This window comes from Rhinolophus sinicus, linkage group LG05, assembly GCF_036562045.2.
Source record: "Rhinolophus sinicus isolate RSC01 linkage group LG05, ASM3656204v1, whole genome shotgun sequence".
Taxonomy (NCBI): domain Eukaryota; kingdom Metazoa; phylum Chordata; class Mammalia; order Chiroptera; family Rhinolophidae; genus Rhinolophus; species Rhinolophus sinicus.
Genome location: NC_133755.1, coordinates 184,399,209 through 184,423,107, shown reverse-complemented (window position 1 = coordinate 184,423,107; position 23,899 = coordinate 184,399,209). Strand labels below are relative to the sequence as shown.

General features: G+C 47.0%; 1 protein-coding gene across 1 annotated transcript; it reads left to right on the top strand.

The window, feature by feature from the left end:
* Positions 1-26: 26 nt before the first annotated feature.
* On the top strand, positions 27-15,031 carry PSMB1 (proteasome 20S subunit beta 1). The gene is made up of 6 exons (XM_019712655.2): positions 27-205; positions 2,543-2,650; positions 5,696-5,777; positions 8,688-8,817; positions 13,856-13,962; positions 14,804-15,031. Exons 1-6 carry the CDS (start codon positions 93-95, stop codon positions 14,987-14,989), a joined length of 726 nt encoding a protein of 241 aa, XP_019568214.1. The 5' UTR covers positions 27-92; the 3' UTR covers positions 14,990-15,031.
* The last annotated feature ends 8,868 nt before the right edge of the window (positions 15,032-23,899 follow it).

Sequence of the window (23,899 nt, the reverse complement as noted above, 5' to 3'; positions counted from 1 at the left end):
GACGGGAAGGAGCACCGCGGAACAGCCGGAAGGGGCGGATTTCCGGCCGGGGCCGCCATCTCGCCGTGAGACAGCAGGAACCCTGCCGCGCGATGTTGTCCTCCCTAGCCGTGCACTCGGGCCCCGGCAGAGACCTGGCGATGGAGCCTCACAGCGTCGCGGGCCCTGTGCAGCTGCGCTTTTCGCCCTACGCTTTCAACGGAGGGTAAGGCCCGGAGAGTCGCCCCTGTCGCTTTCGCACCCGCCCCACCCCAGCGTCCCTGCTCAAGCCCGCGGGGGTCGCCGCGGACCCGATGCCTGCCCGCCACCCTGCAGACCTAGGTCTCCGTGAGTTGCTCGCGTCAGTCTTAGGCTTCCGGCTGCACCTCAGCGCCGGCCACCTGGGTCTTGCTGCGGACGGCCAGGTGCGCACTGCCCGCCGGCTCTGCTGCAGTGAGGCAGCAGATGGAAATCGAAACCCGGCCTCTGGTCCGGGAGACCTTCGCAAATGGACCGAGCCCTTCACCGTCTAGTCGTCTCCCTCATGCCGCAGGCGAGGCAGCGTTAGCTTGGAATTAACAAGTTAGCATCGCTCGGTTCTTGTTATGTACATAGTTGTGTCTGTACCTAAAAGGTCCAGTCGAACCACCTGGTAATCGTTTCTGTTATTTTAAATAGAAAGTAGGTTTAGTTGGCCAGGCTTAGTTTCATAGATAAATGCTTGTTTTTAAGGTTTAGCTTAAGTTCAGGGAAGAAATACTCAGGAGGGGGCCTTTTAAAATGTTGCTTTCTTGCATGTTACATTTAAGTTGTATCTTTTTTTATCACCAGCTTTATCGTAAGTAATACTTTTCTTTGCTAACTTGTTACCGTGTTTCCCCGAAAATAAGACCTAGCCGGACAATCAGCTCTAATGAGTCTTTTGGAGCAAAAATTAATATAAGACCCGGTTTTATTTTACTGCAATATATGACCGGATATAATATAATGTAATATAATATAATATAGTACCGGGTCTTATATTAATTTTTGCTCCAAAAGACGCATTAGAGCGGATTGTCCAGCTAGGTCTTGTTTTCGGGGAAACACAGTATTGCATTAGTCTTATTGGAAGTGTCTCCATCCCATTTCACATACTGTGTTGCTGTCCCAGTAGTATTCTTAAAGCTCCACTTTGCAAATGGAACTCTTCTCATTCTTGCTCATAAGATCTTTATGGGTTCTCACTAAAATTCCAAAATCTTTAGTTTGGTATTTGGCATTTCCCACAATTGGATAAGCTTCATGACCCTCATCTTACTTACACATAAAGGGACACCTGAATAAGTAGTTTGCATGTATTGTTTGCATTATTACGCATTTCCTTTCAGTCACTGTCCACAGTATCTGGGATGCCATCCTTAGCACTTCAGACCTTTACTGCACATCCCACCTCTGGTAAAATGAAGTTTTATGAGTGCTTTCTGTTCTCTGAGGTGCTGTGCTGGGGCTTTTATGAATTATGTCGTTTAACTCTCACAGTCACCCTGTAACACAGAAACTGTTATTGTCATCGACCTGAACTTGGATAATTTTTCCAAGGTCACAGAGCTAGGTGAGCGGCAAGATTGGGTCCTAGGTAGCTGCAGAGCCTAGGTTCCCTGTGGTCACCATACTGCCTGGTACATATGCCACCATGGTGCTACCTAACTGGGGCACCAGTTATGTTTCAGGCACTAGTATGCGGCTTCACAATTATTAACTAATTTAATCCTTGTAACACCCTGTTAAGGTATCTACTGTTAGGACCTGTGACCTACATATGTGGACAGTGAGGCCTTGAGACGTTAAGTAACTTAGCCGCAGTCTCATATCTGCCTAGTGGGAGAATCAGAATGAGAACCCGGACAGTCTGGAATTCGTGCTATAGGCCTCTGCAGTAAACAGCCATCAGAAATCGCATAGCCACAAAGTGAAGTTTGGTTTCTGTTCATTTTTCAGCAGATATTTGTGTGTCTACTGGGTGCGAGACGTCATATAAGGGCTTGGATATCCAGAAATGAATAACGTTAACCCCTCTTCTCTGAGTTTGGATAACGTGCTCTCGTTCCACTGTCTGTACCTGACCCCATGGGCAGGGCCTTGGCCTTTGGCTATTGTGTTGCATCAGTGCCTTGCAGGCATTTGATTTGTTCATAGTGCTGACAGTCCTCGTGCTAAGGGACCCTGGCTCTGTGTTTTTAGGAAGCCGTTAATGTTCTTCCAGATGACTGGTAGCCGAGGGATCCTGTGCCCCTACTCCCTCCATCTGAACCCTGATCTTACGCACTCCGACTAGGCACACCTCGTTTTCCTGTGCTTTGTGCTCCACAGAGTGAGGGTTCCTGGCAGCCCTCGTGGAACAAGTCTGTGGATGCCATTTTCCCAACAGGCTCGGGATGGTTAGCATGTTTTAGCAATAAAATGTTTTTTAATTAAGTTGTGTACTTTTTTTAGACATGCTACTGCACACTTTTCCATTGGGAGAGGCTTTAGTACCATCCAGAGGAATTCATTAATATTTTGTCTTTCTTTTTTTCCTCAGTACTGTGTTGGCAATTGCTGGAGAAGATTTTTCAATTGTTGCTTCTGATACTCGATTGAGTGAAGGGTTTTCAATTCACACCCGGGACAGCCCCAAATGTTACAAATTGTAAGTATTTTACTGTAAGGACACATTTCCCCATGTGAAAATTTAATGCTGCTCAAGATTGCGTTTCTAAATGGTGTGTTTTGTGAGTTTGTAGCGTGGCTTGCGTTTTGGTTAGGAAACAGTCTTCCAAATTAGCATTTGCTAATACTTCAGTATGCAGTCTTCATGATACTTGCCATATCTGGGTTCCAACAGTGCTTTTAATAACCTGGATATTTTTATCTCAACATTGTGTCATGAAAAATTTCCAATATACAAGAAAAGTAAAATTTTGTGGTAAACACCCATATAGTGTCACCTAGATCTAATTAGCATTTTACATCATTATTTTATCACATATCTTTCCATTCTTCTATCCATTCATTAATCCATGAAATATTTCTTTAAATCTGCCCCACCCTTTTTCTTGCCTGAAACATTCAATTTAGCCATGTCCTAAGCAGTTATATCCATGGATCATGGTTTTAATGGTCTACCTATATTTTTTCTAAAATAATGACAATAAAGTCACGTAATAAAAGAAAAAAATGTCTGCATAATTCAGCAAAATGCGTCTTGCAGATTAGCAGTGGTTTGTATTTAACGTTTTTCGGAAACAGTTCTAAATGGTGGTTGGTTCTCTGGATGGTCCAGAAGAGTCTACTCAACCTGAATTGTAACAGGAAGGGACTGATGAAGTTTGGGTCCTTGGAACGGGGCTGGGGCAGCTGTCAGGAGTGGGTAAAGAAGATCCCTGTCTACCTGGCTCAGGGCTGGCCCGCGTCTAAACCTAAAGAAGTGCAGTTTATCTTCATCTTCTAAGTTCCCTCTCTGACCACTTCTCCCATCTTCTGACACCCCTTTCTCTCCTGATTCATAGTGCACCCATGTACCTTTCTTCTAAGATGTAACTTTTATAATTGGAAAGTAGTAAGTGTTACAAATAAAATTTGAAAACATGGCTTTATTGATACCCTGCTTGTGTTGGGTTCTGCTCATCTTTGTAACGTTGTTTTAGTATGCATGCTACTCGAGAACACCCCTCGTTATTTATGACCTTAGGTATAGAAGTAGATACGACGTTAACAATTTCCTGTGTCCCTATCACCCATCCTCCCATGAACATTCATACAGTGGAAGCTGCCTCTGCACCCCTAATCACGTGCCCTTTGGAGCCAACCTACAGCCAAGCCCACCTCTTTCCCACCTGTTGGAGACACTCCATTCTTTTTCTTTTTTTTCCCCCCTCTTCGTCTGCCTCCCCCGCCCCACTCCAGTTCAAGCCGTTGCCTCAGTCTAGTTGTGTAGGACACAGCTCCCTGGCCCATGCTGGCATTATGAGCCTTGCGCTCCCCCCGGCTGAGGCAGTCGGTCGCCGGTCGTCTGCTCACAGCAGCTCATGGCAGCTCTCACCGGCTGCTGCCACTCACATTGGCCACCAGCCACTCACGGCAGCACACAGCAGCTCATGCCGATCTCCAGCTGCTCACGGCAGCTCAGCTCCAGGGAGAGCCCTTGTTCACAATCTTAGCTGTAAAGGGCTCAGCTCACTGGCTTATGTGGGAGTTGAACCTGCGACCTCGGCGTTAGGGGTGTTAGGAGCTCGGCGCTCCACCAAAATTTAACCATTCCCCTTCTGGTGGGCATCTAGGTTTTCTGTTTGTTTTGTTTGGATAGCCATTAAGAGGGGTGCTTATACAAGTAAGCCTCGACCCTGTCCTTGCAAACTGTGAGTATGTTATCAGGATGAGTCTCTAGCAGTGGAGTTAACTGAGTGAAGTGCTGTGCATTTTAAGTTGGACTAGACACTGCCAACAGGCCCTTGCACACAGTTAGGTTGGTGCCCACTTTTCCCATGTCTGAGCAGCCATTTCCCACAGGCTCTCCAGCATCATGCATTATTAGCCAGGCAGGGGGCTGGGACCATCTCCTGTTTAGATTCGGATTTCACAGTGACATGGAGGCTCTTTTCATATGTTTGTGGTGACTTGTGTCTCTTATTGTGTGACTTTCATAATTTTACTCACCTTTCCATTGTGTGATTTACTGAGGTGTAATTGACATACACCGTCATATTAGTTTAAGCTGTACATCGTAATGATTCCCTGTCTGTATGTGTTGTGAAATGACCACAATAAATCTAGTTCAAATCTGTCAACATTACACAGTTACAGGTTATTTTTTTTTTCCTTGTGCTGAGAACATTTAAGATCTACTCTCTTAGCCACTTTCAGATGTGCAGCAGTGTCATTAACTGGTCCCCTGCTGCGTATCACACCTCTATTGCGGTATTGATATTTTCATATTTTTAGGAGCCCTTTGTACACTAAGAAACTTAAAATTAGACTTTGTTGTGTGCACTACGAATATATTTTCTTTGTTCTTTTATATTTTGTTTGTTTGTTCTCTATAGAAGTTTTCCTTTCTTATATAGTCACATTTATGAAAGTTCTGTGTGGACTTTGGGTTGTATCATATTTAAGTAAGCTGCCCTCAACCCAAGGTTACAAGAAATTCACCCATGTTTTCCTTAGTCCATTCATAGTTTCTAGTTTTTGATCCACCTATAATGCATTTTGTGTAAGGGGTTAGATATCAGATTATAGACACCCCCCCAAAAAAAAAGGATAACAAGTGGTGCCATACCATTTATTGAATAACGGAAATAGTGATTTTAAATGTAAACTTGCTATGGCTTGTTTTCTTTTTTTCTGAAAGATTTTTATTGGGGAAGGGGAACAGGACTTGATTGGGGAACAGTGCGTACTTCCAGGACTTTTTTCTAAGTCAAGTTGTTGTCCTTTCAATCTTAGTTGTGGAGGGCGCAGCTCAGCTCCAGGTCCAGTTGCCATTGCTAGTTGCAGGGGGCGTTGCCCACCATCACTTGCGGGACTCGAGGAATTGAACTGGCAACCTTGTGGTTGAGAGCCCACTGGCCCATGTGTGGCAGCCTTCGGAGTTAGGAGCATGGAGCTCTAACCACCTGAGCCACCGGGCCGGCCCGCTCATGGCATGTTTTGCTTTACTGTCTAACCAACTCAATTTCCTGAAATGTGTTTTTTACAGAACAGACAAAACAGTCATTGGATGCAGTGGTTTTCATGGAGACTGTCTTACCCTGACAAAGATTATTGAAGCAAGACTAAAGGTAGATCCTTTTTACATGTCTACACTACTAAAAGTTGTAATGATTCACTAGATTCTTTTAAGCACAAAGCATGACTTGCGCAGAATAGCTGTGAAACTAACCTGTCCTAGAAGTGAAATGCTACTGTTACGTAACGCACATCATTAGAGTAGCATAATGTAAACCTATGGCAAATTCTGATTCTCAGCTCTGTGTACTACATAGCGTTCTCTGCCTTTTCTGGGTGGCCGGGAGGGGGCTCTTTTCAAGATACTCTTCCCTCAGAAACAGAACAAATCAGTTTCTGTGGAGAAGGCAAGCTTTTAAACAGGAGCTTGACTTGGAATGCCACCAGCTGCCATGTTCTTCCCCCGCACAACCCTGCACGCTTAGTGGACAAAACAGGAACCAGGAGTGAGCCAAGCATCCAGAGAGAGGCCCTCGTGAGCCACTGTCACCTAACACCTTAACGGGCTTCAGCTGGCAGCCAGCTGAGGAGGAAGACTCGACAGGAGAGAGATGGGGGTAGGAGAGAGGAGAGGGGTAGTTTAGGAAGAAGCGAGAGAAGGTGACGGACCAGCCTGTTTGGCAGCTTTTAAAGGGTCTGACACTGTCACTGCCTGCTTGTCTTCTGTGCGAGCTGGGGAGGCGTGAAGAACAGAGGAGTGCTGACGGATGGAAGTGAAGACGGGTCTCCATCCTGGTTGTGGCCTGTGTGTGAAGCAGTGTTGGCTTCTAGCAGTGTCAAGGAGAGTAGCATAGGAGAGATTTGGACTGTGTTACAGTGCATTTGGTTCACAACAGCCAGTAAATACACAGTCTTAGTTGCAGTAGGTTCTGTTGCCATTTAAAAGTATTCAGAAATGTACAAGTTTAGACATTTCAGTCCGCGAAGTCATCCTAGAAAAAGTACTACATACTTCACTGCTGTGTATCACTACAGTCACCTTCGAAGTACTCCCCTTGGGAAGCTATGCACCGAGGCTAGCGCCTAGTCCACCCTTCAAAGCAATTTTGGAACTCTTTTTCTGGAATGGCCATCAGAGCTGTCATGGTATTACCCTTGATGTCCTGAATGTCATCAAAATGTTTTTGTTTGTTTTTTCCCCAATATTTCCTTTATATTCTGGTAAAGAAAGAAGTCCTTGGGAGCCAAATGAGGTGAGTAAGGAGGCTGTTCCAATACAGTTATTTGTTTACTGGCTGAAAACTCCCTCCCAGACAGTGCTGTGTGAGCTGGTGCATTGTCGTGATGCAAGAGCCATGAATTGTTGGCAAAAAGTTCAGGTTGTCTAACTTTTCCATGCAGCCTTTTCAGCACTTCCAAATAGTCAACTTGGTTAACTGTTTGTCCAGTTGGTACAAATTCATAATGAATAATCCCTCTGATACCAAAGAACGGTTAGCAACATCATTGCAACAAGTTCATGAGCTTAATTGTCAGAACTCATAGGTCTGTTTCTCAAACGATTGGAGCCCAGTGAACATTTTTTCATAGCTGTTGCTGACATGGACAGTATTAATACTATATACCCTTTGTTTTCTTGTTTAATATTGTAGGATGCATGTCATAACTTGTTGGTAAGTCTGTGTGGTACATGAGAAAAATTAGCTGGGCGACCACATGCTGTTTTGGTTACTTGTGAGTAACACTTAAGATGATTTACACTTACGAGTGATGCCAGTGTGAAAATGATTACATTTCAATATTGATCAATTACTAATGCTTAAAATCCTTACTTTTATTGAAAGCTTCAGTGACTTAGATTTTTTGACACATGTATGTGATTTTTAATGCGTATTTATAAATGGAACTTAAAGGACAAAAATAAGCATGACGTGGAAAGTTGTTTTGTGAAAATAAAATGAGGGACAGTGATTTCAACTTAATGCACAGTCCTCGATATTTTTCTTTTACATATTAGTACATAAATGGTGAAGGAATAAAACGGTACTTGGTTTTAAAATGAAGTGAAGAATTTTTTTATAACTTTCAGCTTGGAAAATTCTTCCAGACACTGACTTATCCTTTACTTGTAGCCCATTTCTAATCTTTCTTCAGTATTTTGACTGTCACTGTGATTTCACAGTACTTCTTAGGTTTCTCTTAAGAGATATGTGCCATCATTTGGTGTGTGGTTTTTGTGGAGTAAGGATTCCCAAGGGCGACGTGAGTGTCGGATCGGAGAGCGCTGTAAGGACTGCTTGGGGCCCTTTTGTTGTCCACTGTAGATGCCTCAGTGAGCGGGATCACTGCCCTGTGCTAGGTTCCCGCAAGGTGAGGGTGCTGCCCACGTTTTTTTCTGTTCTCAGCGATGTTTGCTGTGCAAAGAGAGAGACTTACTTACATCTGGTCTCATCAGGGATCAGCAAACGATCTGTGACGGCCCAGGTCGTCAGTATTTTCACTTTTAGGGGCATTTGGTCTTTGTGGCCACTACTCAACTCTGCTGTTGAAACACAGAAGCAGGCATAGACGATATATAATGATGGAGAGACTGTGTTGCCGTAAGACTTCATTTATAGAAACAGGTGGTGGGCTGGATTTGGCCCATGGGCTCCAGTTTGCTGACCCTGGTGTAGACTCAGAGAGGGCAGCTGGGCTTGAAACACTGTCCCTGGGTCACCTCATGTGCCCTGGTGGTGTGCATTTGCTCCTGACGGCAGTGCCCGAGGTAAGGCTGACGGGGAAAACTGTCATTAAGCCAGGAGCTGAGGGCAAACTTAGCGTTCTTTTCCATAGAAATGTTTAAAGCCCCCCCAAGTAATAGGGTGCGATAAATTATCATTTTATCTCAGTAATACTGGGGCTTTGGATGATGAGAGAAACGGGTGTCCTTTCCTCTTCCACCAAGATGTACACTCATTCTTTTTACATTGTTGCTCGTTGCTCGAGTGTAATGTGTTCTGCCTGTTGTCGTCACACTGCAGATGTACAAGCATTCCAATAACAAGGCAATGACAACGGGGGCCATTGCTGCAATGCTGTCCACAATCCTCTATTCCAGGCGCTTCTTCCCGTATTATGTGTACAACATCATCGGGGGACTGGATGAAGAAGGTAGGACACGAGGGGGTGCTTCTTGGGCGCGTGTCCACCCAGAGTGCGAAGGAGCCGGCCAGGCCATCTTGCCCCGCAGCACATCTTCTGATAATTCAGGGGATGGAAGGATGTAAATGACTGTCCAGAGACATAGCAGGCAGCATTGAGGCTCTGATAATGAGTGTTGGGCAGTTACTTACTTTACTGTTTTCTCAAGATGTTAGAGGAGGTTAAGTAGTAGATAATTAGGGGTTTATTCTTACAAAAAGAAACCTGACCTGGAGAAGCTTAACCTAAGTACTGGCAGTTTGTTAAAGAGTTTTTAAAAAGTGATGTCTTGAAAGAAATGCATGCATTTCCACCAGTGTTTTGGAAACATTTTTGAAATGCCTCTGGTTTTCTGTCAGTTAGACCAGGAGGGCCTGAGACAGTCGCTCTTGTCACTCGACATGTCCATCCTGGTGTGGTGTTATTCGGCTGGAGCACCGATGTTTTCCACTAGTCTGATGTGTATTGACTTGGTATGTTCCAGAAACCAAATACACTCTCCTAGGGCAGATCTGTGCCACTGTAGTCCATTGTAGACACAAGTGACAGCAGTGTCTGTGTGAGGGCAGTCACTGAAATAAATCTCTTCTGAGAGTGAAAATTCAGGGTAGGAAGATGTGGACTCGTCACAGCTCTTTCCAGTTTTACGTCCCTTTTTGTCCCGTGGAATTTCTTTGCTGTCCCTCTCTCAGCTGCTACCCCCATTATGGCTTCTGGAGGCATTCTGATCTTCTACTGACCACGGTTTAGGTTGACACAGTTTCTTTCGAGGCTTTCAACCTTACTTGAAAACAGAAAATGTAAGGCATAGAAATGGTTGATAGAAATTAATTACCCTTAACCTGGGTAATTCAATTCTGGCCACGGATTAGTTTTCCTAACCCAGCATGGCACTTCTAGTATCTTTTTGACTTAAATTATGTCTGGTTTGAATGTCAGATTAGTACATTCAATTTTAGCAATATTAATAATAGCTACCATTGAATTTCAGCAGGCCGGAGAGGTCCTTTGAGTTTTTCTGAGTGTCAGGGAGGCTAATTTGGGAAAGCTCATGTCTACTGAGCGGTAGAGATGCAGTTTGGGTTTGCAGCTGTTGCCTTCAAGCCGTTCTTTGGTCTCCATGTGGCACTGTCCCTTGTTTTGGTGGTTTTCTCAGGCATTTCTGTCTTTTTTAATCTCGTCTCGTTTGCTTTGATCTTTACATTAATTTATATTTCTCAGAAGTTCATATGTGTGTAATAAAACAGTCCTCTGCTTTTTCCTGTTCTCCAGTCTTTGGCTCTCTTACCAGTGCTGTCCTCTTGGCTTATTTCCTTGTTGCTTATGGTGTACATCTCCCCACAGATTTCTGGGAAAAAAAATCGAAACCTTTTCTGAGACTTAGCTTTTAGGAGTTTTATTAAATCCTGGTGTTCTGAAATTCCTTGTCTTTGGTGTCCTCTTTCTTCACATCTCCACAATCAGCTTTTTTCATTTCTTTTTCTGGCTTCCTTATTTTTTTAAGTGTCCTGTTCTTATTGGATCTTTTCTACTTCCTTTGAAGTTTTCCTGTGTTCTTGCCCTTTGTCAGATTGCTCTTTTCATTCTGTCTGTGTTTGGCCTCTGTCTGCTACGTTGGGGGTTCCTTCAAATTTCTGTTGATTTTTGGCTACGCATTCATATCGAGAGTGAGACACCCAAATCTGATTGTAACAGTCTGTGTCGGCTCATCAACTTCCCACTTATGCTTCTGTTTTCATCCCTGCCCTTTCCCCTGTCCACTCCTAAGCTCGGTGCCCCCAAGTCCAGAGCCTCTGCCGGTCTCCAAGAGAGTTAAATTTCCTGTTTTCCTGTCTTTTGTGTAGTTAGAGGGGGGACATGGAGAGCAGTGCACCTTTCTGAGATCTTCAGAACAGGGGATCAAGCTGAACCTCAGGACAGTGGGGACACGACTGACCCTCAGGACAGTGGGGACGCGATTGACCCTCAGGGTAAACAGCCATCTGCTTTCCACTCTGTGCCTTTAACTTTCCTGTTGCTGTCATGCTCGCTTTAAAATTTTTTCCCCCAAAAGTAATAATGGCTTCAGTTTTTCTGTAATAAAAACAGTAATACTTGCAGAAGTTCAAGTAGTTTTAGAAGATACAAAGGTGAAAATACCGTGTTTCCCCGAAAATAAGACCTAACCGGAAAATAAGCCGTAGCATGATTTTTCAGGATGCTTGTCATATAAAATAAGCCCTAATGCATCTTTTGGAGCAAAAATTAGTATAAGACCCAGTCTTATTTTCGGGGAAACATGGTATTAAGCACCCCAAGCCTTGTCTCTAGAGAAAATCGCTGGTTAGCCTCTGGGATATGTGCTTCCTCTGGACGTACTGTGTCCACGCTTGCGCACCGCAGGGCTGGCCCGCGGTCCGTCCATACTCCTGTTACTGGATGTTGGGTGTGTTATCACAGACATGGTTCTGTGCTGGTGAGTAAAGACTAGCACAATGCTTTCATGCCTCAAGGGGCTGCCCCAGAGCTGGCCCACCGTGCTGTCAGGGGTCCTTATTATAAACTATATGACAACCATCTTGATGACCATCTTTAAAAACATGATTTTGTGTGTTTCTCCTACTATACTGCCCTCCCTGGGAAAATTTTCCCAGAATTTGAGTTGCTGGGTCAGAGAATATATACTTTCTGCCTTTTGATGACATCGCTGGCTTGCCCTTCAGGAAGGGCGTGCAGTACGCTGCACCCGCAGGAGCGTGAGTACCTGGCTTTCCTGTGTCCTTAACGGTATCGAAATGAACATAATTGAAAGATTTTTGCCGAAGAAGTATTTTATTGTTTTAATTCATCTATATGTTTTCTTTGTTAAAGTTGGGACTCTTTTCATGTTTATGACCTTTTCTTCCTTGGAATCTGACCCGTGTATTAAGCTTTCCTCATTTCCTGACTTGCAGGTCAGTCTTTTTCTTATTGATCGATAAGAACACCACCCAACTGTCAGCCCTCTGTCATGTAACGGTCGATGACTCCCGGGAATGTGCTTTGTTCTTACATTTGGTGGTGGTGGTGGGGGGGTGTCTCTAACCACACAAGTTTCTGAGTTTTATAGTCATACCTGTCAATCTTAAAGGCATTGAGTGTCCTGCTTTGCTAGAAAGGCCTCCGTCGTTTAAGGCTTGCCTGCATTTCTTTCTAGGACGTAATCTTGTTTTATGTCATTTTTTGCATTGAAATCATGCCTTTTTGGCATTTTGATGAGGAATAGTTACTTTATATCCACAGTCAAGATTCGCCATTCTGTACTGCTGTCACAGATGTCTTTTTTTCTTTTCTAAGTTGTCTTTGAAGTTCTGTCCTTGGACGTGTCCCACTCTTGTTTTCCTCAAATCTACTGTGTATGGGTTTGAGACTTACCCTTGGGTAAAGCTTTGGGGCCTCCTTTGGCTTGTGGCCTGTTAGCCTCATGAGAAATTCAGTTGTTCTTTTGGCTTTATTCCTTGTATCCCTTTCCCTATGTGTTGGAGTTAGTGAACTGCCCTTATTTCTTGTCCCAAGCTTGCTTCCAGCCAAAGCAGTTGCTCAGGTTCTTAGGTGACCACAGTGGCCACTGTCTCAGCAGGGACTTCTGTGTGCGTGATGGCACCATGGGACATGCACACAGCTGATGGTGCAGGTGTCCGTAGGGAGTGAGAAGGCTGTCCTCATCCCACATCTCCAGGGTAACCACTGCAGTGCTTAGTTTAGGTACAACGTGCTGCAAAATCAGGTATGTCACTTGAACTCATACCTTGTAAGTGATCCATGAGTTCTCATATGCAGAACACAGTTATTTTTTTTTTTTTTAAGATTTTATTGGGGAAGGGGAACAGAACTTTATTGGGGGACAGTATGTGCTTCCAGGACTTTTTTTTCCAAGTCAAGTTGTTGTCCTTTCTATCTTAGTTGTGGAGGGTGCCGTTCAGCTTCAAGTTGGCCTTTCAGTCTTAGTTGTGGAGGGCGCAGCTCAGCTCCAGGTCCAGTTGCCGTTGCTACTTGCAGGGGGCACAGCCCACCATCCCTTGGGGGAGTTGAACCAGCAACCTTGTGGTTGAGAGGATGCACTCCAACCAACTGAGCCATCCAGGAGCTCAGTGGCAGCTCAGCTCAAGGTGCCATGTTCAATCTTAGTTGCAGGGGGCAGAGCCCACCATCCCTTGCAGGACTCGAGGAATTGAACTGGCAACCTTGTAGTTAAGAGCTCACTGGCCCATGTGGGAATTGAACCGGTGACCTCGGTGTTAGGAGCATGGCGCTCCAACAACCTGAGCCACTGGGTCGGCCCCAGATTGCTCTTTGAAGAAAGGCATAAGGATTTATGCTTCGGGAGCTCCTAGTTCTCTAGCTGTCAAGCTAAGAATGGCAGTTGAGGGGTGGGGGGTAGGGTTCAAATCCTATTTTTCTTAACAAAAAAATGGTGTGCTTCTTACTTCTGGTGGAACAAAGCAAGTGGTTACATTTTAGGCAAAACTAACCCTTTGCAATGCTGGTGTGTTTTTCTTAAATTTCTTCCTCATTAAACTGTTTCTGTGGTGCTGATGCTAAACAGCATGCTCACTAGTCATTCAGAAATGCACAGTACGTGTCCTGTGTGACCGTCCGTCCATATTCACACCAGGAAGCTCAAGTCCGAACCCAAAGCACCCCGGTTCCTTTACTGGGAGTGTGTCTAGGAGTTTGGTGCAGCACTTAGGGAAGGGCCTGTGACCGCTGACCTGCCTGCCTGCGGCGTGTTGGGAGCCACAGGGAGGTGACTGATGATGTCATCACGGAGAGAGGGAGGCCTGGTGGCAAATACCATGGTGGACACAAGATGGCCGGTGGGCCCCTGCGGGGAGGTGTGCTGGGTCTCACTGTACAACAGTGAGTGTGCTTCTCACTGAAGTTGGGCTGAAATTTTAGCTCAGCTGGTAGTCCACTTTGTACCCGACTCTGGGGACATTTCTGTGACCATGGGCTGGGGCTCCTCATGGAGACTGTCTCCTTCCTTCAGGGAAGGGAGCCGTGTACAGCTTTGACCCGGTGGGGTCCTACCAGAGAGACTCCTTCAAGGCCGGAGGCTCGGCGAGTGCCATGCTGCAGCCCCTGCTCGACAACCAGGTAACGTGTCTGCGTGCGGGCCGGGCACTGCTCCCCCAGGCCCGGAGCCGGGGGCTCTGGCTGCTTTGCTCGCTCAGCCCTTCTTGGCTCCCCCGCCCTTGGCTTTGACTTCTTCCCATATGCCCACAGCTTCTGAGTCGTGTTGACAGTGGTTGGTCCACGTTTTCTCTTGTGATCTCCACCTTTCTCCCCAGTCTCACCACTAGTGTCATCTAATTTTGTATTCTAGTTCCCAAGCATATTTGAGCTTGGCCCCCTTTTCCATGTCTGATGGCTAGGTCAGCCCTGCATGGCAGCTTGCCTGGATGACTGCTTATTTGCTCACATCTTTCTGCCTCCAGCTTACTCCCCGGGTCCTCCTCCTCGCTCTTCTGAGTATGTTACATACAGTCGCTTCTGCTTACTGCTCGTCCTCCACACCCTGTCCCATCTCCACCCCAATCCCTCAGGTGCTGTGCCTGTCCTGTCTCCAGGCTGTGGCTACCCCCACCCCTTGGGCTGAATGTCATCCCACTGTAACGCCTGTTTACTCCCCAGACGCCCGCACTCAGTGCACTGTCTGCAGAAACCTTTCTTCATCCCGTACATTGGGCTCTGGCGGCTTGGGCTGTCCCGCTCGCCTTCCTTCTTAGCTATGGAGCATTCTGTCACGACACTGTTAAAGACGTTGTCCGCCTCCAGGGCGTGTGCTTCTCTGGGCCGAGATCCTTGTCGCAGAATGTTGGCTGAGGGACGTCCCAGTCTGTGGGATGTGCTCGTTAGGAGTCCAGACCTGGGAGGGCACAGGGCTTGGGCCTCCTTGGGGCCATCGCCATCTCACTCAGGCCTCCCGTCCCACCAGGTTGGCTTCAAGAATATGCAGAACGTGCAGCACGTGCCCCTGACCCTGGAGAGGGCCCTGCGGCTTGTGAAAGACGTCTTCATCTCTGCTGCTGAGCGCGACGTGTACACAGGGGACGCGCTCAGGATCTGCGTTGTGACCAAGGAGGGCATCACGGAAGAGACTGTTCCCCTGAGGAAGGACTGACCAGCTGTTTTATTAAAAAAATAAACCCTGAAGTGCTCGTTTTGTTAGGACTGGTCTTCTCGGTGGCACCAACCTGGGAAGTGGGGTTTCTTTTTCCTTGTTGTCTTCACTCTCCCCTTTTCTGTCTTCCACAGTTATTTTTGTATTTTTAGGATGAAGATACAAACAGGCCATGGCAGCTTTTCCTTACGTTTGTGAGCAAGAAATTTGGCTGGGAGAGTTGGCTTTTTGATGAGTGTGTCAGCACCACCTTAGGGTGGCAGGCCATCTTGTGAAGGGGGTGCTTTGGGATTTTTGTAGTCTGCTCAGCTTGCCGTGAGGGCGGGCTAGCTTTACAGCACAGGTTTTACCTTTACACCATCTTGGTTTTATTAAGAAATTATTGGGTCTAAATAGAATATCAAAGGGTTCTCATTCCTGGGGTTGTTAAGCAAGCAGTTTGGAATGGCTGTTTTGGAGACATCGTCAAATCAGCCAGAGTAGAAGAAAGTTATGAAAGCTGATAGCCCTGGAAATGGGCTTTAGCCAGAAATCTGGGATAATTTTTCCAAACACTTGTTTAGGAAGATTAAAATTGAGACCTAAGTTTTGAGAGCTAAAGTACTTTTGTTTTAGAACTGTTAAATACATTTTTAACTCCATTACGTAGAACGTTGGAATAGCTTTCTTGGTGTTGAACGAGTCAAATCGTACAATGTAGCCTAGGAGGTGAGTTGTAATGAGATTTTATTGTTGACTTCTTAAGAATGTAATTAAAATTATTAAAACCCTAGTAGATAATATTTTAAATTTTATTCTAATAGCTGTTAAATGCTCTGTCACAGGCCCTGGGGCCACAACGGTGAGATCTCATTCGTGTTTCTCAGTGTCACAAGTGACAACTAGACTGTCCCGTTCACAGTGCACATTTTTCTTCCTGTTGTATGCCTTCTCTAAAGAAGCAGAGCCAATGAGATAAACACAGATAGAAATTTAGTATGTGAAATTGACTCGTGAATATGGAGGCTGAGGAGTCCCAGGATCGGTTACCTGCAAGCCAGAGGGAGGCTTCAGGTGTGATTCAGGTAGGAGCCGAAGGCCAGGAGAACGGTGTTGGCAGGGCTGCTTCCCGGTCAGGAGTTCTGCTGTGCTAGCTCAGTCTCCTCCCACCTGTTCTACCCGAGCCCTCAGCAGATTGGTGACACCCACCCCACTGGGGCCACCTGCTTTCCTCAGCCTACGGAGTCAAATGCTAGGCTCATCTAGAAATCCCCAGACACCCAGATATAATACTTAGCCAGGAATCTGGGTACCCTGTGATGCAGTCAGGCTGACATCAAATTAACCATTGCAGTTACGTAAATGAGGCATGTTCTTTGTTTCAAAGGATTTTTTGTTGATTTTAGGATTCAGTTTTTCACTATTTGACATTATACACATTTGTATGTGTCTAGAATTTTCTGTAAGGTCCTCACTTCTCAAGGTTTCTGGGGAAGTTCTCCAAATTCATGGTATCTTTTCCAGCTTCTGGTATAAATTATTTTAAGTTTTCCTCTAGACCTGGAATATGGTCTTATTTGAAGGCCTGTGTTTGTGAAAGGCTGGAGTCAGCATGACCTCAGGAGAATGTGCTAGCAGGAGTAACTGGGAGCCCGGCCCGTTACAGAGTGGCTTTTCTAGATCATTCAAGCATAATTCCTCACCTGAAGAGGGCAGCCTCTTAGCACTTGATTACATTAGGGGAGTAACTCACCGTGAGCTAGCCGTTAGGGTTATGATTGGAAAGCTGCCGTGAGATGAGACTTCACGCACCAGAGGCGCACTCCTGTCTGCTGCACGGAATGGAAGGTATTAAGTTACCTGCACGTCTTAGAAACTGGCCGGAAATGGTGCTTTCTGGAAGCATCAGCCAGATCATGGTTCACACACTCAATTGGAGTGCTGTGTGATGTTGGCTTTTCCACACAAGACAAATATTTCTCCGCAGTTGGTGTTTGATGGGCTGCCCTGTAGGTGGTGCTGGCTGACAGCTGAGCTGTGACCTACACGTTTCTGCTTCTTTATGGGCCAAAAATCAGGCTGAGACTGACTGCCAGCCTGCTTGAAAGGGGTGCGGACCATCTGGTAGGAAAATGGTCTTCATTACCCAAATGTCCCAACTCTTACCCTTAGGGGTTTTCTGCCTCTATACATGTAACATCTGGGAGAGCCCTCCATGGCCCGAGAGTGATCATTAACATGCCTTCTGACTCGGGGGTCCCCCATCCCCTTTATTTGTCACTTTCAAAGTGATGGGAACCCCTCTGTCAGAGCACTTGCTAAAAGCGAATTGCTGGGCCTACCCCAGGCATACTGGGCTGGGACGTGGAAATCTGCACTTGTAACAAAAACACCCAGGTGGAGCATGAACAAGCTGGAAGTTCCTTAGTGCTCTCCAGGCGGGCTGGGTCATCATGAGCAGCCCCTGGGAGACCCCCTGGGGGACGTGTGAGGGCTTATTGCAGCACTTGACTTGGAGCAGTTCCGAGCTGGGCAAGTGGCTGTGGGGCTGCAGCCTGAAGGCCACACAGTGCATGCAGGCTGCTGGGGGAGGCGGGGGGGGGGGGGAACGCTGGGACACTGCAGCTTGTGAACTGGGGCCATGAGCACACTCGCACCAACCTCAGCACCCAACCTGCTTTGGTGCCCAGTGCCCTCAAGTGACCCAGCAGCTGTGGAGGAGACGCCTGCTCCTCACCCATCTCACCGCAGGGTTTCCCACAGCAGGCCTGCCCTGAACTTGGGAAGGAGCTGCAGTTACCTTCTCCAAGTTGCGGCTTCCTGGAGGAGGGGGCAGCTGTCCATGGACAGCTTAGCCTGCTGGAGCCTGAAGGCAAGGGGAGGAGCTACCCGAGCCTCACCTAGCATTCTGACAGGTAGCTCCTTTCCAACAGGACAGGTGAGAGGGGCAGTTTCACCCACAGGATCACGGTGGGGTTGCCTGTCAACGTCCTAGGGCCGGTTTTCTCTCGGAAAGGGTGGGGTTCCTGGTGTGTCTGCATTTTAGATGCGGTGATGATATGTCCAACGGGGTGAGGCCCTGACTGCCCCGGCCATGGTCAACGTCTGTGAGCGTGTGCCCAGCATCTGTCCTGGAGGCGCTTTGTAGGTACCTGCTGTGTGATGCGCACCCAGGTCTTTGTGGCTCCGTGGAGATTGTCATGTTTGAAAAAAATTCTATGATGGGAAAAATCTCCATTCAAAAACAATATGGGTGTAGATTGATGTCCACAGAGCTGAATGGGAAAGTATCGGTGACCTAGAGTGTCATCTCGCAACACTGCCCTCAAGCCTGTGACTCGTGGCCACCAAGACACTGAGCGGGGAGCTGTGGGTGGGCATGGAAGAGGCTTTGGTTCCTGGCCTGGAAATGGACAGACTCCTTCAGCCTCTGGGGATCTGCATGCCGCGCTCCCAGAGGCCACCACCAGGTGGCAGTATTGGCTTGCCCAGCCCGGACACTGCAGTAGGAAGGGATCTCGTGTATGTAAAGCAGCAGGTCGCTGGACAAGCTCCCCCAGTGCGTGTCCTGCTGAGCTGTGAGAAAGCCCTGAGCGTGATCCGAAATCCAGGCTCCATACCTGGAAGGAGGGGCGCATTGCTGATGCTCCGAATCTCAGGTCCTGCTGATATCTATGTGGAAAGAGACGATAAACCAGCAAAATTGATAATCTGTACCGGAGGAGATAAACCGAAAAGTTGGTAAGGAATCATTTACACTGCAGGTCCTGGGTGTGTATAAGGGTTGGGGGAGGGCGGGGGAAATAGAGAGGAAGGGAGAAGGGACTGGTTGTGGTTTGGGGAGACAAAAATCAAAACAATCTCTTTGGAAACAGAAATTTACGGGAGTTGCCCAGGGATCTGACTGCCAGCAGAACTGAGGTTAAGACGCGGTTCCACTGGTGGGTCTCTCGCTCCCTCTCCCTCTCTCTGTTTCTTTGCCTCTCTCCATGTCTCTGTCCCTCTCCCGTTTTTCTTTGTGTTCTGCTACCAGCAAGTCCTTTTATTTCTTGTCCTTTTATTTCTGGTAAATTCCTTTCAGCTGAACGTTGGTGTTCTGATAACCTAGGGACCCGAGTCTGTAAGTGCCACTGAGGTTTTGGTTGAGGTCTTTGTGCAGGTGCCGGTGGTAGAAGATGCCACAAAGTCACATAGCAGTGTCCTGAGTCACAGTGAGCAGTCCGCTCACTTCAAGTCGTGTTCGAATGCACCTCAAGAAAGTCTCGCATTTCTTCATTTAACTTTCCGCCTGTAGGTTTCATAGGAGATGCCTGTGCTGCTTTCAGTGTCCACTGGCAAGCGTATTTCCTTGTAAGTCACAGGCAATTTTGCCTCTTACCTCTTTTCCTCAGAAGAAAAATCAAGTCCAAGGCAGACCTGGCCTAACTGGATGTAAAAGGAAAGTCTGTGGACTAAGGACCACATTTTCTAAAGTAAAGGTTGAAACGTGTGGTAATGTGGTGTCTGACCAACTATTTCAATTCAAGGTTGTCTTTGAAACATCGGACTTATCAAGAGTCCCTGTTTAATTTGTTCTTTCTAAATATTTGTTTCTATTTCAGAAGCTGTTGTTGGATTCTGTTCTCTTCTGTGTTCTTGGTTCTATTGTACCAATGCCCACATTAACTTCCAGAACTGAGAGCTGAGAACCACGGGTGAGGCCAGAAGGTGAAGCCATTGCTGACGTTCTGTGCTCATGGGGCTGTTTTCATGGTCATTTAAGAGCCTAGGAACTTTTATCTCCAAATTTCGGGGTGTCGGTTAGGGTCTCTGGACGTCATCCTGTAGGAATGCGGCAGCCCTGTGTGAGGGTGCTGTTCACAAGTTCTCTGGAACCTTCTCGAGCTTAGGGAAAGCTCCAGGAAGCTTTAAATGTCATAAGGCATTCCCCATTTGTGGTTTTCTTGAGAAGCTTTTCCTAGGGGCAGTTTACAATCACTTGCCAGCATTTCTGAGGGGGAGATGGGGACCAAGAGAGGCACAGAAGACGAAGACAGGCCCAGAAAACCCGACAAGTGTCACAGAGCCCGAGCGATTCTTCAGGCTCTCTCCGCAGGCCCCAGAGAATGTGAGCCGGCACTGCTACGTCATGAGAGCATAGTTTTCCCAAGAAACTAGAATTTGCTTATTTATGGTGTTTATTTAGAGGTGAGGCCGGGATGTTGCTTCAGACGCTCATTGTGCTCAGTTTACCCACTCTTTCAAAAGTAGTTTTAAGCTCCTACTCTGTTCCAGGTCCTGGGGTGTGGCTGGAAATGGGGTGCGGCCCCTGCTCTCTTGAGGTAGGTAGTAGACCAACCAGCCCAAGAACATCCGAGGTTGAGGAGGGGAACAAGGAGTGTGGGCAGGTGTCTCCTTGAGTGGAAGGGTTACGGAGGAGGTGGTGGGACCTGAGTGGATAACAAGAAAGAGCCAGGGTTTGGGGGCTCTTGTGCTGGGCTTCCAACATTCATTTCCCCACACACCATCGGCTGTGTGCCATCGCTGAGCCAGGCCCTGGGGTATGGCCCTGGGTGGAATGCCAGTCCTCCGCCCCACGTCCTAACGACGTCAGCCAGGGGACACGAGACAAAGTGGGGATTCCAGAGACTGCTGGGAGCTGAGGACTGCGAGAGGAACATGGCTGGCAGCATCTCAGCACCCAGCACGAGGCTTTGCTGCAGCTCCTCTGAGAAGGGAGACGTGTGAGGGTGCATCCCTAACCCCGAATGCAAGCTTCCTGTGCTGTGTTCGTGGTGTCCTTTGTGAAAGGGCTAGGACAGGCATGTGGGGCCAGTGCTGGTGGGGACCTGGTGGGCAGCGCATGTAGGTGGATAGAAGCCCGTCACCAGGAGCGTGTTGTAGCTCAAAATTCCTTAGAACCACTTCTGGGACATGGCTAAGTCATTCATGAAAACTCTGTGTGGGACACTTTTGGCCACTGAACGTGGTGCACAGCCCTGGGGACGCGGTGGAACCAGCGAAGGAGGAACCAAATTAGCGCAGTGGAGTGGTCCAGTATGGTGCTTTCGCTGCTTCCCAGACTTCCCAGACTTCCCATTTATTTTTTTATTTTTTGCTTTGTTTTTTAATTATATTTTTTTATTATTTTCAGGTGTACAAAACAACATAATGATTAGACATTTACACCCCTTACAAAGTGATAACCCCCCCAAGTCTACTACCCTCTGACCACATGCACAGCTATTACAATACCATTGATTCTATTCCCTATGCTGCACTTTATATCCTGTGACTATATGTATGTATAATTGTTTATTTTTTTTAATTTTAGGGCAAAGCTTTGTAAGCTTAGCATTCTACATTCAGTAACTCCTGTTCCGTTTTTGCATGAATCCAAAGGAAGCGACCAGCCTCTCACAATACCTCGTTTTCATTCTGGATGCAGGCCTAGCAGTCAAGCTAGGAACAGACCTGACTGGGGGCGTGATTTGAGTTGGTAAAAAATCAGGTAGTTTGACAGAGTGTCACTTAACCAGCCATGTGACATCAACACCTACCTTTGATGGTCTCCTATTTACTATGAGTGTTGCTGTGATAACCACTGACATGAGCCACAAGTAGTTGGGGTGCATGGGGCACAGCTGACGGGGCCTGGCCTGCTCGTGCCGCCCGCTGTATTCACAGGCTGGTGGACAGTCAGGTGGTGGCCAGAGTGAGAGTCTCATTTACCTGTTGATTATGGAAGTGAAACCCACGAGGCTCTTCCGACAGACGTACACAGTCCCTGGCTTGTGTGGGGAAAAGCACAGATGGTTCGGACCTCCCTCAGGCTTCATGAACGGGAAAGCAGTCTTAGTCTTTACTGCCCTTTGCAAAATTCTAACAAGTCAGATGATATTAAAGGGTGCAGAGTTTCCCTCACAAAGACTGGACTCATAAGTGCTGAGAGGTGCTACGTCCCCCACAGAAAAGCTGAGGGAAAACCACGGGGAATGGCCAGTGCCGATCATATTCCACTGGAAGCTTGCAGTCATGTCAGGGCTCAGGGCTTTAAAAACAAGAAACAAACACACAGATTGGAGGGAAAGGTACCAGTCAAAACTCATCAGGAAGTTTGGTGTAGGTTTGGGGTCAGTCTTACTTTCTTTATCCCTTTAATATTTTTACGTCCCTCATTATTCTACAAGAAAAATAAGTTTGGAAGTTTGCAGTGCAGAAAACCTGGGTGTAAGATCTTCAGCTGCTCAGAATTAACCTCCAGTGTGCAGCTCGGCCCTCTTGGGACGGCAGCACCCCCACTCTGACCATCGCGTTGCTGTGTGTGGCCAGGTTGGAGCTGTGTGTCACCTCAGGTGCCAGCATGCTGGGGTGGTTCCGACATACAAGCCATTTTTTCCTTGAAGTCCCCTCATGTTTCATTTATTCATTCACTCATTCATTCATGTGTTTTATTATGAAACATTTCAAACGCATACGAAAGAGGTCAAGAGGCCAGTATAATGGAGGGTACCCCGTGTACCCTTCTCCCACTCGGGAACCTCTCATGGCCTTTCTTAGTTTGTTTCCTCCCACCCCTGGGTGGTTTTGAAGCGCGTCCTGGGAATCTTGTAACTTCATCTGTAAATAGCTCAGCCCTCTAAAAGATAGTGACCATGTTTTAACATGTAACTACAGTGTCATAATAACTATAGTTCTTCAAATGTCCAGTCTGTGTTCAGATGTTCTCATTGTCTTCTAAATATTCCTTCACAGCATTTTCACACCTGGATCCAAACAGATGAGCACCTGTCTGCGTCCCTAAAACTGTCAGAGGAGTCAGGTGTGTCCTGCTGAGTCCCCACTTCCTGGGTATCACCAACTGCATTCCTGTGGTTTCTGTAAATTGGTGGTTCGATTTAGACACTTGACCGCTGCAGTTCAGTTTTTCATCAACGGAGCCACCAAATTGGTATGTCTCACCATTGCGAATGAGCGAGTCAGAGCTGCTAGTTAAACATAGTCTACTGTGATAGAAACCTCCTTGTGGTGGGACACGCATCTCAGAGTCTCGGGTGTTTGAGTTCATGCTGCTATAAGATAAGCTTCAGTTTCTAAAAAGCCACAAGACTTCTTTCGATCACAGGCCCCAGACTCAGACTGGGCAGGGCTTTCCTCCTGCCCCGGGGGTTGCCACAGTCCCCTGGCCACACAGGAGGACACTTCCCTTCAGGCCGATGCTTTTTCTCGCAAGGTTTCTGTGCTTTTTGTCTCCAATATCATGTTATCCGGCTCTGTTTTCATAGTATAAATGTCACTTGCTTTCTCAAATAACAAACTTGCCAGACTCCCTGGTCCAGTAGCAGAGGCTGTTTTTGCTTTTGTGACTTGTCTGAAGTCTGGCCCCACATTCCACGCTGCTTCTCTGCTCGCTTGTGGTGAACACCTTCTTTGAATAGTGTTTTTGTATATCACATACATAATTTGTATAGGTTATTTATACCTTAAATATTTGTGTGTATTACTGTCATTCCTAGGATTACAGTTCTGATGCTATTACTCTCCTCGTCACCTCTGCCATTACCTTTATTATTTCTGCATTGGGACTATTTTTGGGACAGTGCATCAGTGACAGCTGTGGGCCACATTTAACCTACCAGCTGAAGTGTCCTACAGAATGCCCTTCATGTCCCCGCTTCTGCAGATGGCTCCGCCTGGCACACATGGCAGCAGGGCTAGTGTGACTTGTCCCTCTTCTGGGAGGCTCAGGTGGCCTTGGCTCCCTTTTAGAAACAGAGTCAGGCTCTTGACAGGGATGGCTCCTCCTGCCCGCAGGGCTCAGGTGCTTGACAACCATGAAAGGAGAGGCTGTGAGGAACGTGGCTCTGAGTGCAGCTGTGGGCTGCAGGGCGTGGCTTCTCCTGGGCAGCGGTGTCCAGGGAGTGGCCTGTGGCACACAGCGGGTGTCCTTCA